This window comes from Lepidochelys olivacea, assembly GCF_965140295.1.
Source record: "Lepidochelys olivacea isolate rLepOli2 genome assembly, chromosome: 3".
NCBI classification, from domain to species: domain Eukaryota; kingdom Metazoa; phylum Chordata; order Testudines; family Cheloniidae; genus Lepidochelys; species Lepidochelys olivacea.
In genome coordinates this window covers 90,767,365-90,783,637 of record NC_140413.1, presented here as the reverse complement: position 1 = coordinate 90,783,637, position 16,273 = coordinate 90,767,365, and the positions used below count along the sequence as shown (strand labels likewise).

Sequence of the window (16,273 nt, the reverse complement as noted above, 5' to 3'; positions counted from 1 at the left end):
TGCCACCCACTCTGTTGTCCCATGTGATTTCTAGGCCTTGTAGATCTCAGAAGAATAACATCAAATTTCTGGGTGGCCTTGGTCTGTCGGAAGAGGGTTTGTAGTTCATGCTCTCCAGCCTCAAGAGCCTCTCAATACTTATGTTTGTATACACACTTCTTTAAGGGCCCCATGCCAAGGCCACTGAAGTCAATAGAAAGACTCTGTTGGTTGCAATGGACTTTGGATCAGGCCCTCACAGAGTGAGACTATTGACTCAGATGATATTTTATTTTTCTAGTGGCAAACAAAAAACGGCTGGTTTTGTCCTGCAAATATTACGTGTACGGAAGGTCCCGTGTATAAATGTCATCTCACGGGAGTTCGTCCTGACACCAACTACTTTGTGCGAGCAGCAGTCATTTACATAACCGGAGCAAAAAGCACCTCACCTCCAGGAAGCTTTAAAACTAGGGGTAAGCCCTTAAAATCATCTGATCCTAGATTAACACTATTCTGAGGGTGAAAGTAAACATTTTCAGGGTGCTTTATATTTGCCACATAATAATCATCTTATAAGAATCACTGATTTCTCTCTGTGTGAACTCAAAAAAAAAAAGGCACAAAATAAATATCTGCCAAAAATAAAATTGGAGGACTCTTTCAAAGGTGGGAGACGGGGAAGAAGAGAGTGGAATTGAAATGAACTACTTTAATGTTATAAGAACTCATGAATCCAAGCAGAAGTCTGAGTGTGTGTGAAAGAACCTTATGAAGTTTTCCATCATGAATAAAAGTCCAAAGGTTCCTTTTCCATGAGTAGCCTTTTAGACCAGAGTCTGCAAATCTTCAGTTCCTTCCCATGTCTCAACACCCCGGTGCATGTTTAAGTTTTGCTCTAGCCCTTGCTCGTGTCACTTTTTTCTCAGAATATGAAATGTGTGTAGTAAAATACTGTCTTTTCAGAATTCTCCATTTTCTCACTTTGCACAATAGCTGGAGTTCCAAGTAAACCAGGAATCCCCAAAATAGCAGAGGAGAATAAAAATTTTGTACAGTGGGAAAAAGCTGAAGACAATGGAAGCAATCTTACCTACCACATTTTAGAAAGCAGGTAAGTGAATTGCAGAGCACGCTCCTGCTAGCAAATGATCGATGGTTCATTTGTATATAGGTATCCAGCAGAATGTTTTACAGTAACAAAGTAGGAAATAGGTTCAGATTAAATACTAATGAACCTACATTCCGGCCCAAATCCCAAATTGAACTCAAGCCATTTTAGAAATTTCTAAATGTTTAATATCCTTGGTTTTGAAATTGTATTTACATGCCCCTGCACATCTTGTTTTCAGGTAAGATGGGAAGGAAGATCACCCATATGATTTGTGGCTGAAGGGGGGAATTCGGGCTTTCAGCTTATTCCTAACCTGTGCTTACTAATAGAAGAGGTAGGCTGAGGAGCTCATGATGAGATTCCAAATTTTCCAAAGTGACTAGAAATGTTAGGTCCCTCAATTTTTTGGGTACTCAACTTGACACAGTTTTAAGGGATCTGATTTTCAGAGGGCTGCTGCTCAATTCATTATGGAAATCACCCCCTCTGAGGTGTCTCAGGCTTCCAAAAATTAAAATGTCCTAAAACACTCAAAATCAATTTTGAAAATTTAGGCCAGAGACCCAAGGAGCTTTTAGTTTTTCTTATGGCTAAGTCTTCCTTATGTATGTGAAGATAATATTGAAATAATAGAATCATAGAAGTATAGGACTGGAAGGGACCTCGAGAGGTCATCTAGTCCAGTCCCCTGCACTCAAGGCAGGACTAAGTGATAACTAGACATTTCCTGACAGGTGTTTGTCTAACCTGCTCTTAAAAACCTCCAATGACAGAGATTCCATAGGTAATTTGTTTCAGTGCTTAACTACCCTGACATTTAGGAAGTATTTACTAATGTCCAGCGTAAACCTCCCTTGCTGCAATTTAAGCCCATTGCTTCTTGTCCTGTCTTCGAGGTTAATGAGAATAATTTTTTCACCCTCCTCCTTGTAACAACCTTTTATGTACTTGAAACCGTTATCATGTCCCCTCTCAGTTTTCTCTTCTTCAGACAAAACAAATCCAGTTTTTTCAATCTTCCCTCACAGGTCATGTTTTCTAGACCTTTAATCATTCTGGTGCTCTCCTCAGGACTTTCTCCAGTTTGTCCACATCTTTCCTGAAATGTGGCACCTAGAACTGTACACAATACTCCAGCTGAGGTCTTATCAGCTCAGGGTGGAAGGATTACTTCTCATGTTTTTCTTGCAACACCTCTGCTAATGTCCCAGAATGTTGTTTGCTTTTTTTGCAACAGTCTTACACTGTTAACTTATATTTACCTTATGATCCTCTATGCCCCACATCCCTTTCCACAGTACTCCTTCCTAGGCAGCCATTTCCCATTTTGTATGTGTGCAATTGATTTTTCCTTCCTAAGTGGAGTACTTTGCATTTGTCTTTATTAAATTTCATCCTGTTTACTTCAGACAGTTTCTTCAGTTTGTCCAGATCATTTTGAATTTTAATCCTATCCTCCAAGGCACTTGCAACTCCTCCCAGCTTAATGTCATCTGCAAACTTTATAAGTGTACTCTGTATGCCATTATCTAAATCATTGATGAAGAACAGAACAGAACCAGGACTAATCCCTGTGGGACCCACTTGATATGACCTTCCAGTTTGACTGTGAACCACTAACAACTACTCTCTGGGAATGGTTTTCCAACCAAATATGCACCCACCTTATAGTAGCTCCATCTAGGTTGTATTTCTATAGTTTATGAGAAGGTCATGTAAGACAGCATCAAAAGCCTTACTAAAGTCAAGATATACCTCATCTAATGCTTCACCCCATCCACAAGGTTTGTTACTCTGTCAAAGAAGGTTATTAGGTTGCTTTGACATGATTTGTTCTTGAAAAATCCATGTTGACTGTTACTTATTACCTTATATCTTTTTGGTGTTTGCAAATTGATTGCTTGATTATTTGCTCCTTTATATTTCCAGGTAATGAAGTTAAGCTGACTGGTCTGCAATTCCCCAGGTTGTCCTTATTCCCCTTTTTATAGATGGGCACTAAATTTGTCCTTTTCCAGTCCTCTGGAATCTGTCCCATATTCTATTAGTATTGGAAGATAATCTCTAATGGCTCTAATATCTCCTCAGTCAGCTCCTTGAGGCTTAAGAAATGTCTTAGGAATGGCTATCCTCTCAGTATTTCTGACTCTGATAAACTCAGACAAAACCAGAAAGCTCTAGAAATCTCATAAGAAAACTAGTTCTAATAAGATTTTCAGGCCATTTCCCAGATACATAGATCTGTTTGGATAAACTGGTTAATCAGATGAAGTTTTGGACGCTTTTCCAAATCAAACCTCTGAATCAATTAATGCATATTCATCACTAATTAAAGTATAGATACCTCATTATCCAGAGGAATCTGGGGGGAAATGTTAATTAGTTGTCAGACAAGGGCATTAAATGTTCCAGGCTACTGGGAACTCCTTGAATTAATCCTCTTGCAAATGGTTAGCTTTAGTGAACATGTCTATCTATACTCATAGGCATCTACACAGCAGTAGCTAAAACTTTAAAAAGTCTTGTTCTGGGATCAGATGGGCTAATTGTATAGCCTAGGATATTTTTTGTAGGAAGAGTTGTCTTTGGTTCTTCCAATTCCTGATAAGGAATCTGGAGGGGAATCTTGTCAGGGCATTCCAGAGTCAATGTAAGTATTAAATCTCCTGAATATTAATAGATTGCATAATATCAAAGGGGTTTCTTCTGCTGGGATATTTCTCTGACATTTTGTAGATTAGAGGTTAGGGAAAGAACCAAAAAATAAAACTCAGTGCATTGTTTTTCCCAAGTTAATTTTGTGCTCATGATAGCGAAAAACTGACAGCACTGCCAGAGGCTGGCATACTTCAGCAGCATAAGCTTTCACCCAGGCATATCTTCCTGGTGTTGTAAGCTTCTACCACAGTTCTGTGAGTACACGGCAGGACTGAACTGCATACGATAACTGAGATAGATGAGACCTGAAGATTTTGATCTGCTAAAGGCCAGATTGCACCTGACCCATGTGTGGGAGTCCAAGGTGAGGAAAGGCATGATGAGGAACCTTATCTCATGTAAGGGTTATGCACAGTCACAAGCTTTGTATTCTCCTGGCTCCAAAGCAGCCCATAATCAATCCACAATTCATTTTTGATTTTTCATCAGTTCTGTGAAATTTACTTTTCTCATGTGGTTTTGATGTAAAACCAGGAGAAAGTCAATGGTTTCAACTGAGTTTTGCAATGTGTCCAAGGTTCATTTGAACCCAGTTAGGTAACTGTGAACCCAGCTAATCAATACCAAAGAAACTATTTGCATAATATCCTTGAGGATACCCATTGATTTTCACAGAGCTCTGTCAATAACATGAATAACCCAATAACATATACATTTAGCTTTCACGTGGCTTTCTGGGCTAGAAGTTTTTGTTCTGTTGTTCTGCTTTAGAGTGAGTTGTGGGGTTTGTTGGCATACAGTACAAGGCCATTTCACATGAAGTATACCTGTATCATGTAACATGAAATGACGATTCAGACATGCCCTACAAATCTAATGTATGCTCCTCCTTCAGATGATGTATAATCTGCTCTGAATTTGTGTTAAGTGATCCAATCAAAGCCAACTTAAAAAGGAAGCAATATGCCCGGCAGCCAGCAGATACTGTGGGAAACTGGCTAGCTAAAGGATTGTGTCTTCCCTGCCAATGACATGCTTTCTTTATTAGCTTGTGAAACCTGATCCACAAGGGGCACTGAACTGCTCTAGGCCCGAGAGAACTAAAACCTCTAATAGTACAAAGAATAAATGAAGAGTTTTGCCTAAAATGAAATAACAATGTTTTGAGATCCTAGCTATGAGCTGCATATTAAAACAGCAGAAAGGATGCCCTCGCCATGTATGTCCAAAACATGCTGGCATTTCATTTTCTATGCCAGGCTAAAGAGGTGTCATCTCCTGCGTTACTGGAACGGCATGTTAATATCACTGTGTTTCTGCAGCCAAACCCACGTGCATGGAATGGTACTGAATGTGGAACATGTGCACGAAGAGAGTCTTCACGTAGGCCATGCTGTTGAAATGATGTATGGCAGAAGCTGTAAATAACACAAACTAGCTAATATATCTCTCTTGTTTTGCTGTGCGCTTTGTAGGAAGGGGTCCCGGAACACAAGCGAAATGAAGCCTTCTTGGGAGGTGGTTTACAATGGCTCTTGCAGCAATATATGCACATGGAAGGCCAAGAACCTAGTAGGAACTTACCAGTTTCGAGCAGCAGCTGCAAATATGCTGGGACTGGGTGCATACAGTGGCATCAGTGACGAGGTAGTGTTGGTTAAAGGTATGTGCTGTACTTTTTAGTTGGTTAATAAGCTAACATTGAAATGGTCGATCACCAACACAAATCATTGTTAGTCAGGGCAATCCCAATGATTTATGAACAGAGACAACTATTTGTATGAAGATGTTGTCGCATCTATAGTGTACAATGTGTACGTGGCAATTAATAGCAGTGTTTCTGTGAAGATTCCCGATTGGTAGTGCTAGGGCTAACTTTCTTCTCAAAGAAACACTGGGGCCGAATTCTCTCTGCACTTGTTATCACTGGGTTGGATATGTTTCTCTACACTGTCTGGAGATGCCGCGGGATATGGAATGAAGTAAGGGTGGTGTTCAGAGGAGCTCAGCGTTTGCTCAATTCTGCTCCCATTGACTTCAGTGGGAGCAGACATAGGAATGCACTGAGGCTTTTGAAAATCCCATCCTAACTGTTCAACGGCTCAGCACTCGTCTTTCATTTACGACAGTCGGAGGGGTAGAGGAATGGCACAGAGCAGGAGTTCTAACAGGCTCTGTCTACACTGCACACCTTACAACGGCATGTCTGTGCCGCTGCAGCCGCACCGTTGTAAGGTGCACAGTATAGCCGCCCTTTGTCGCCAGGAGAGAGCTCTCCCGGCAACAAAATCAAATGACCCTGAACAAGGGGCAGTAGCTTCATTGACAGGAGGGCGGCTCCCGCTGACAAAGCGCTGTCTAAACAAGCGCTTTTTGTCATTAAAACTTTTGTCATTTTTCACGAAAGTGCAGTGTAGAAAAAGTCACAGTTTTGCTTAGCTGAGTACTGCTCACCCACATTGCATTGTCTGTGAACGACTCGTTTCTTCCTTAACAGATGCTGTGCCCCACCCAGAGGCAACTATTACCACAGCTGTTGTGACTGGAGTGATTGCGTTCATCTTCATTGTGATTGCACTGTTTGCTTTTGGTACGTGATTACGAAGTTTAATACATCTTGTGGGTCTGCCAGACCACAACAAAAGGAAACAAATCAGAAATGTAAGAGAAGGACCAGCTGGTATTTTAGAGCTAGATCTTGTGAGGTGCCAAGCAATCACTGGAGCATGTTTCATGGTCTTAGCCCTGGCTGATTCCAATACTCAGCGCAGTACGAACTTGGATCACTGCTAGGTGGTGCTGTATAGCCCCATGCAGAAGACCTGGGGCTAGAAGGGACCTGGTAATGCTCATGTTTTGGGTCACCAGAGATTACCAGTTATGCTCACAGGGGCAAGTTTCGTTGTAATGATTTTAGTTCTCTGCAGGGAGAGTAGAGGGACACTGAGGGTGTAGTTGCGTTCTTGCATTGTAAACTCACACTGGTATGGTTAATAATCGTTTTGTCAGGTATGTCACTGATCATATGTATAAACCCAAATGCAGGAAAGGGACTAGAAAAGGGTCTATGATATAGAGGAAAAACAAATGTAATTATTCAGTTTACTTGTGTAAAAGGATGTCAAAGTGCAGTCTCCTGTGTTCTGCTTTTCCCTTCCAGTCTGGCACAGAATATGGAAGTTCAGAAAGTCTGCGCAGAATGGGCAGATAGTGCTCGTCAGGGAAGATAAAGAATTAGATCAACTTAGGGGGCTGGCTGATGCTGTGGGATTGTCTAATGCTTGCTATGCTGTGAGGTATGTAATTGTGACGTGTAAAAGCTACTTACAGAGCAGAAAATTTAGCCGACCTTCGTGGGCCCGATTTTCACAGATGCTGAGTGCCTAAAACTATGAGTGAAGGCAGTGAGATCTGTGGGTGCTCAGCACTCAGAGAATCAGGCCCAGAGAAAGTGACTCAATGCCAACAAATGGGGCCAGATTTTTAAAAGAGTTCAGCTTCCATCTAGGCACCTAGATAAGGTCCAGCTTTTCAAAAGAGCGTAGGACCCAGCTGCTCCCATTGGGACACCGTGAAATATCAGTCCATGAATTCTCAGCATTTTCTGTGCTGTGACGTGTATAAATCTGGCTCTAGGTACACAAGAGGTGTAATTCCCTCCTCTGCAGAGGGCATGCAAAAATCCTGTGCATCACTTTAGTCTTTTGTGAACTGTGTTTGAGACAAACTGTACCAAATTTGTTTAAGGCAAAATGTTGAGAATATTCCTCAACCACATATTTATTTGAATGATTGTTTATTCTGAAAGCTATAACAAGCCATACTGTTTTGTAGCACTCTCCCCACTAGGGCTGAGATTGAATGCTTGCCAGCCTTTCCTCGGGACAAACTGAATTTGCATAATCTGCTGGGAAGTGGAGCCTTTGGAGAGGTGTACGAGGGGACTGCGGTAGATACCACAGGAGCTGGAAGTGGGGAATCCAAAGTGGCAGTGAAGGTAATTTCAGCTGTGTAGCCCCCTAGCAACAGCATGGTCTAAGGTGGGCAAACATGGCTTTGTGGTTAGGCCATAGGAATGGAGGTCAAGAAACATGGGTTTTATTTCTGTCCCTGCCACTAATTCACTCATGACCTTGTGGAAATCACTAAGGGCTGAGCTCCCCTCCATAACACTTGTTAGTGTCCAGTCTTGGGCCTTTCCTTAACTGAGACAGTCAATCACGTTAAACATTTTAACATATTTAAATTCTGGATCACCCTCCTTTAGGGACTCAACTAAGACAAAATCTACATTCAGTTGCAAATCTTGGAATGCGAGACGAACTCACTAGGCAACCCACGGCATGTCTACCCTGCAGCTGGGAGTGTGCCTCCCAGACGGGGTAGACAGACTCACTAACTCTACTCAAGCAAGCACACCAAAAATGGCAGTGTGCATGCCGTGGCACGGATGGCGGCTTGGGCTAATCACCTGAGGCCCCTGGATCAGTCCTTGGGTGGCTAGCTTGAGCCTCCACCCATGCTGCAGCATCCACACTGCTGTTTTTAGTGCGCTAGCTCAAGCAAACCTAGTGTAAGCCTGTCTACCCAGGCTAGGAGGTGGGCTTTCGACTGCAGTGTAGATATACCCCAGTAATGTGACTTGACAGAATGATCCAATCTCCCTCCTGTTTAACTGTCAGTCGAAGCAAGAACTGGGGAGCAGGGAGGTGTAATAGCATGTTCAGGAACACTGAATATGTAGCTTTACCTTTATCAAGAGCATTTTGAACAGCCGCAGAAGAGGAAAGCTGAAAACAAACGGGATGCATCTGAAAACACGGTTAAAACCGTCTTGCGCAACTATAGGCAACTCCTTTCAGCTGAACACAGTTTTCCTAAGTGTCTTTAGCCTCAGCTGTTACCCCCCTTCCCCATACTCTGCTCTCGGTTTACTAGTCTGTCCTTACACTGTGAGCTCCTCAGAGTAGGAAGAGGGCATAGATGCCTACTTCTGTTTAGAAAGTGCCTATTACATTGTAGCCACTCCTGGAAATAGAGATTAGGAAAAGTGTGTGTGTGTGTGAGAAGAGGAAAGCAGCCCATTGAATTTTTTCTGATATAAATGCTACATGGGTTACACTGGCAGTGATCGAATTGTGCCAACTACTTGTTTTGGCCTTGTGTTGCATAGACTTTGAAGAAGGGTGCGACAGACTATGAGAAGAGTGAGTTCCTGAAGGAGGCACACTTGATGAGGTAATGCTGGATTTGCCACAAAATTTCTTTCAAGAATGATCTAAATGAAGGCTCTGGCCTTCAGGAGGGATTAGGGAATCACTTTCATCTGAATGGGGTTTGTGGGTATCTTTTGTGTCCCTTATTTTTGCTAAAGAATTAAAGCATCCCCAATGAATCATACCAAAATGAAGCTGCAAAATTTGTTTGCAGAGTAGATGGAGATTGAAAGTTTATTGCACTAATTTCATGGATTGACTGGACCTTTGGACTGGGATGTTTCAGACTCGCTGCTCCTCCCTCTGAGCCAATTAATATAATAATAACAATAGTAATAATTAGTAAACAATAGTAAACAATAGTAATAATAATAATAATTAATAATGACAGTCCCAGTTTATCAAGATAAGAATAGGCCCCAAAGTTTTAATTCCTTGTTGAAAGTTGGTTTTAATATGTGGACATTCACCAGTAGAGGTTGCCACATATCTTTACCTATTCAGGGCGCAAATATATGATATATGTACATGTCCTCTGAGAATGAATTTACATGAAGACGTCAGTGTTTGAGCTGGAAATCCAGGTTCTCTGGAGTCCTCAGTGAATGTGCCATGATTTGAGATAAAAACTTCACTTAGGAGCATAAGAATATGAATAAGGCTTAATTTTCAGAGGTGCACTTGCAATTCTCTGACTTTAAATTTGGGCACTCACAATAAGAAGCCAGTATTGAAAATTTGAATTTAATTTCCCATACTGAAAATATAATATTATTGAATTATAATAGACAGATAGCAATTATAGTGTGTGCATACTCCCTCTTTGCTTCTGTTTCCAGAAGTTTTTTAAAAATCAGTGTCACATTTCCTTTGCTCATTTGCTGAATCGAGCATGGAATGAGACAGGGCTCCTATGAAAATACTTATATGTGATTACGTAATTAAAGACTATCAAAATGCAGTTTCATAAAGGAGAGGAGTAAAGGTTTTATGTGCATTTCCTGACTTTTGAATGCATCCTTTCCCTTCTTCTTTGAGTGTTGGTCCCTCTGAGTGTGGGTGTGCCTCTTCGGTTTGTCTTCTACTGCCTGTGGTCTGGGACAGAATCCACCTGTATTCTTTTCTTTCACTTGATGTTTTACCTGTAAATAATTGTAAATAGTTGTTTCATTCTTACGTTTACATAGTTGGTTAGCTTAAATCTAGTTTAGTTAGTTAGTTAGAGTTGGGGAGGTTCCTTCCCCCAACCTGTCTCCCCTATGCCCAGGGTTCCTCGCTTCAACTCTGCCTTGTCTGTCCCTAAATCTCCTTCTGAGTGACCCTCACAATACCAGCCCCCACTGCTTCAGGGAGTCATGTATTCTATCCACTTGTCTCCCCCTGTACCAGGCAGGCTCTGGGAGTTCCAGGTCTGCCAACCTCTTTTGGAGCTAACCATGAGACCTAGATCAGATCCAGGTTCTCCAACTCTTCACCTGAATCACTGAGCATGGCTCCACTGGCACTGGCAGATTGTCCCACCAAGCCGAAAGACCAAGTGGAAGCATGACAAGGGTAAGAAGCACAAAAGAGCAGAGAAGTCTGTTCATAGGTCCTCAGACAGGAAAGCAGTTTCACTCCTTCTCTCAGGTTTGGACAAGACTCTGTGCCCCATACAGGGTTCACCTAGAACTCATGGTGAGATTGGGCAGGCATCGATGATACCAGCAGCTTCTGCTGTTCCAAAACTGTCCTCTAGTGGCGCAAAGATAGTAAGCAGTGCACACCCTCTACGCTGGCAGTGTCATACTGTGTGCCTAAGCCTGCACCATCGGTCCCGAAACCAAAGACTCCAGCCAGTTCTCTTACAGCTCAACTGAGATGCGCCCTTCAAGATGTTCTGGCAACCTACCTGGATCCAGAGTCCCTGGTCCTCATGTAACCAGTATTAGTATAGGACATTTGTAACCCATGCACCTCCTGAGCGTGGTGTTCTGTCCCCTCTTGTGGCACCAAGACCACTTAAAGGTTAATGAGTCTGCTTTACAGCCTTAGCTAAGGGCCAGTTGGCTTTTAGCTTATGCGGTAGAGGCTCATGCACTAATCTCCAGAGGCCCCAGGTTTGATCCTCTCTGCCGACGACCGGAGTCTGTCGGTGTTACACATTGAAACACCATCTATTCCCCAACCCCACCTCCAACAGAGCTATGATATCAGGATGCTGTCTCTGTCCCACCTCCAGCCACACCACCCTCACCCAGGTGACACCATGGCACTACCTCCTGAATCAGAGAAATTCTACTCCGAGAGCAAGAGATGGTAAACCAGTTATAACAAGGGCTTCCCTATAAGAGTTTAGACCTGACAGGGCTTCATGGGGACCCTCCCCTGCCCAGGACCCATATTCACCCCCAAAGGAGTACTGGTACCAACATATGGTCCACCTCCCTACCCATATGACCCTATGTGGTCACATTAGGGTGCATGGAACCCTTGCCACTGGGCCCAGAATCGTAATACTTCAGATACCAACCTCAGCCTCCAGCGTTTAGAGTGAAAGCGCTGGCAGAATATCAAGAGACACAGCTGGAGCAGCTGGTATGGCCAGAACCCTCTACGGCTTCATCCTCGTCCCAAGATGAGGCGGTATTGCCAATCTTCCCCCCTCTGCCTGACAATTACAGGCTATACCAAGAACTGCTTAGGAGGATAGCTGACACCCTCCAGATCCCATTGAAGGAAGTGCAGGACCTACATGCAAAGCTTTTAGCCATCCTCCACTCTGCAGCTCCTGCCAAGATGTCCTTATCCATGAATGAAGCCATCTTGGACCCGGTTAAGGCCATTTGGAGGACCTTGGCCACCTGAGAGAGAGAGAGAGAGAGAGCGAGCCAAGAATAGATGTTTTGTCCCCTCTGGGGACAAAATATTTATATTATCACCCAAACTTGCTGGTAGTCCGGATAGCCCCTGAATGCAGTAGACCCCATCACCCAAAAATCCAACCCCTCAGAGAAAGAGGCTGAGAGGCTGGACCATTGGTACGAAGAACTTCTCTTCAGTCAGCTTGCTTTTCAGGATTCTGAATGACCATAATGTCCATATTGAGTAAGCCTCAATTTCAGGCTGGACCTGGTGAGGGGAAGGCCAGGTCATCATTAGTGGACATGGCATCCTGCTCAATAGCAACCTTGCTGGTCATGAGATGAGCTTACTGGTTACAGACATCTGGGTTCCCTAAGATACAAACAACAGAGGAGGCCCTCCCTTTAGAAGGGAACACCCTCTTCAGCAAGAAGATGTATGAAGAACTCCACACACTGAAAGATTCTCATGACTGCAACAAGGCAGATACACTGCTCCATTAATATCTTCCCTCCAAACTCATCAGCCCTCTAAAACGGTGCTTTTATGGATTGCTCAAGAGCCATTAACCAGTTGTTCTGTCACCACCATCACCCCCATTTGGCACTCACCTAACCCATTTCCTTCCATGATGGTCATTCTGAACCTTTGGCAAATGGGTTGTGGACATTATTTCCATGGGCTAGATCGCTCTGCAGGGACATGGTACAGCTATAGAACTGGTGCATCCATCACATCACCCTCTCCGCAATGCACCTTCTGGGATTCATGAATTCCCTGGCAGATCAGATCAGCAGGCAGTTCAACAAGGACTATGAGTGGGAGCTCAACTCTTCAGTGCTTCAGCAAATCTTCCACCAATGGGGGTACCCATTCTGGGACCTCTTTGCCACCCAAGAAAACAAGAAATGGCAAACTATTGCTCTTTCAATGGCCAGGGTCTGGACTCTAGAGGGGATACCTTCCTGCTTCCATGGTCAAAACCATTAATGTATAACTTCCCTCCCATTCCCCTCATACCTCATGTTCTCTGGAAAATACAGAATGACAGAGCAACAGTAATTATAATAGCCTATGATGGCCCTACAAATGACCCCACATATATGCATTCACTTACAATCATCCCCAACACTTCTCTCTCAGTATGGGGGCAGAACCAACTATTCCAGCCAGAAAAAAAGGAGTACTTGTGGCACCTTAGAGACTAACAAATTTATTTGAGCTTGAGCTTTTGTGAGCTACAGCTCACTTTATTGGATGCATGCATCCGATGAAGTGAGCTGTAGCTCACGAAAGCTTATGCTCAAATAAATTTGTTAGTCTGTATCCGCAAAAAGAAAAAGAGCACTTGTGGCATCTTAGAGACTAACATGGCTGCTACTCTGAAACCTATCCCAGCCAGGCTTCCCTCCAGCTCCCAGCCTGGTTTTTAGTGATTGGGTGACAGACTTTGAATGAACCTGCTCAAAAGAAGTGCAATATATCTTGCTTAATATTAGAAAACCTTTTACACTGAAGTGTTATGCTGCTAAATGGAAGTGCTTTTCCTTGTGGTACCAGCAACATCACCTCTCTCTGGAAAAGTCCTAACTTTCCAGTATCCTGCATGACTTCCTCTCCCTAAAGATATCAAGATTTCCAGTCAACTCACTGAGAGTGCATCTCGCGGCTATCAGTGCATTTCACCCTCCAAGAGAGAGTTACTCAGTTTGCACTTATCTCATGACAGTGCAGTCCTTAAAGGCTTTGTTAACATTTCCCCTCTGGTATCTTGCTCTCTCTGGGATCTGAATTTAGTACTAGAAGCACTTATGAGGCTGTCCTTTGAGCCCTTGGCTTCATGCTTCTTCCTGTATTTATTGCTGACGGTGGCCTAGATCCTGTGTTTGTTCTTATGATCCTGTCGGATTTCCATCTGAGTCAAATGATTCATCTACCTGTATTTCACCCGAAGCCCCATCTGAGAGATGAAAGGAGATGACATGCTTTAGATGAAAGTCTCTCCCTGGCTTTCTACTTGGATTGGACAAAGCCATTTTGAGGAGCTTCTCGACTATACATTTCATTTGCTGGAATGAAGGGCAAGGCCATATCTTCCCACAGATTCTTGAGGTGAATCTCTGGCTGCACCCTCCTTTGTTATCAGCCTGAAGAAATTCCTCCTCCTCCTCCATGTTGTACCAAAGGTCACTCACATAGGGCACAGGCTGCCCCAGTAGTATCACTGCAAGGTGTCCCTCTTTCCAAAATCTGCAGGGCAACTACTTGGAGCTCTGTCAGTACATTGACTTGGCACTACTCTCTGACTTATGCCTTGGCAGATGATGCATCCTTTGGTTCAGCAGTCCCAGAGTCTGTGGTGCCAGGTACCTTCTTGCACCCTTCTCCAAAATAAACATGGTTTGGGAATCGCCCATAGTTAATACAGTACCAATGTTCCCTCTAATTTTTTCCATCCATGTGCGGAATAAATTTTGTTATATGCACCAAAGTATGTGTGGATGTGCACCACCAGTAGAAACCAAAAACCTAGATAAAATACATAGTTTTAAAAAGTTACCATAGGGATAATTACTCCAGCCAGCACAGGTTAGGCATTTTAGAACTCACTACTCAAAGAATTACATTTAAGTGTAAGAGAGAAATAAAAGTGATGAAATGCATAGACCAGTCAAAAAACTCAAATAACACACTTTGAAAAAATAAAATTACAGAGAATATCTGTGCATTGCAGGAAGTACCAAGAAGTAACCACAACAATAATACAAGTATGTGTTGGGAGGTGAGGGTGAAAGACTGTGTGTGTGTGTGAGAGAGACACACACACACACACAGACAGACAGACAGACAGACAGACAGACAGACAGTGTGTGTGCTGGCTACTAGGGAAGTCTCTGAGAGACACCGTGCACTGTCTCTTTAAGGTACCCTCACTGACCGTGGGAAGGCTCATTCAGACCTCAGACCACAGCAGCTCTCCTGCTTCGGAGCACTGCCCTCCTCCCCTGCTCTGTGGAGATGGGGTACATGGGCAGGGGGGAGGGGAGAGACTCTCTGTGTGTGTGTGTGAAGGTTCCTTCCCCACTCTGAACTCTAGGGTACAGATGTGGGGACCTGCATGAAAGACCCCCTAAGCTCATTTTTACCAGCTTAGGTTAAAACTTCCCCAAGGTACAAACTATTTTGCCTTTTGCCCTTGGACTTTATTGCTGCCATCACCAAGCGTCTAACAGATATATAACCAGGAAAGAACCTGCTTTCTCCCCAAATGTCTTTCCCCCCAAAATCCTCCCCAAACCCTACACCCCCTTTCCTGGGGAAGGCTTGATAAAAATCCTCACCAATTTGCATAGGTGAACACAGACCCAAACCCTTGGATCTTAAGAACAATGAAAAAGCAATCAGGTTCTTAAAAGAAGAATTTTAATAGAAGAAAAAGTAAAAGAATCACCTCTGTAAAATCAGGATGGTAAATACCTTACAGGGTAATCAGAGTCAAAACATAGAGAATCCCTCTAGGCAAAACCTTAAGTTACAAAAAGAGACAAAAACAGGAATATACATTCCATTCAGCACAGCTATTTTATCAGCCATTTAAACAAAAAAAAATCTAATGCATAGCTAGCTAGATTACTTACTAAGTTCTAAGACTCCATTCCTTTTCTGTTCCCGCATCACACAGACACAGAGAACCTTTGTTTCCCCCCCCCCCCTCCAGCTTTGAAAATATCTTGTCTCCTCATTGGTCATTTTGGTCAGGTGCCAGCGAGGTTATCCTAGTTTCTTAACCCTTTACAGGTGAAAGGGTTTTTCCTCCGGCCAGGAGGGATTTTAAAGGTGTTTACCCTTCCCTTTATATTTATGACTCTGTGTGTGTGTGTGTGTGTGTGCTGGCTGCTGGGGACATCTCTGAGAGACCATGGGCTGTCTTTTTAAGGCACTCACTCACCGCCTGGAAGGCTCGTTCAGATCTCAGACTGCAGCAGCTCTCCTGCTCCCGATCCCTGTCCCCACTCCCCTGCTCTGCAGAGATGGGGTACAAGGGCAGGGGGAGGGGGACACCCTGGCATCAGTGCCTCCCCCTTCCCCCCACTCTGCACAGCCTGCAGCTGGCCAGGGGCTCCAAGGGCAGGGGGAGGGGGACACCCTGACATCAGTGCCTCCTCCTTCCCCCCACTCTGCACAGCCTGCAGCTGGCCAGGGGCTCCAAGGGGCTCCAACATGGCTGCAAAGTAGCAGGGGGAGGGGTACCTGAATACATGCTGCCAGATGTGTGCAGCTCTGCTAATCAAGTGCATGGCACTTGAATCACTCCTGGTCAGCCACCCAATCGTGCAGCTTAGCGGGAACACAGATGGGGACCAGCACTAGAAGAAGCAAGGAAGGTTACTTACCTTATAACAACTGGATTCCTTTGAGATGTGTGGTACTTGTGGGTATTCCTGACCTGCTCTCCTTCCCC

General features: G+C 43.7%; 1 protein-coding gene and 1 long non-coding RNA gene across 2 annotated transcripts in view; one reads left to right on the top strand and one right to left on the bottom strand.

The window, feature by feature from the left end:
- The window catches only part of ROS1 (ROS proto-oncogene 1, receptor tyrosine kinase), a gene marked incomplete at its 5' end in the record, with an annotated part of 105,893 nt that overhangs the window by 69,568 nt on the left and 20,052 nt on the right, over positions 1 to 16,273 (top strand). The window contains 7 exons of the mRNA XM_084624929.1: positions 281 to 455; positions 976 to 1,093; positions 5,227 to 5,414; positions 6,249 to 6,341; positions 6,912 to 7,047; positions 7,586 to 7,748; positions 8,925 to 8,989. Of these exons, the coding sequence (XP_084481055.1) occupies positions 281 to 455; positions 976 to 1,093; positions 5,227 to 5,414; positions 6,249 to 6,341; positions 6,912 to 7,047; positions 7,586 to 7,748; positions 8,925 to 8,989 (938 nt within the window). The remainder of the gene's footprint in view (positions 1 to 280; positions 456 to 975; positions 1,094 to 5,226; positions 5,415 to 6,248; positions 6,342 to 6,911; positions 7,048 to 7,585; positions 7,749 to 8,924; positions 8,990 to 16,273) is intronic.
- On the bottom strand, positions 9,727 to 15,501 carry LOC311518564. The gene is made up of 3 exons (XR_014711023.1): positions 15,450 to 15,501; positions 11,702 to 11,810; positions 9,727 to 10,109 (listed from the first exon to the last, which is right to left on the bottom strand). It is a non-coding gene; the product is annotated as an uncharacterized lncRNA (long non-coding RNA).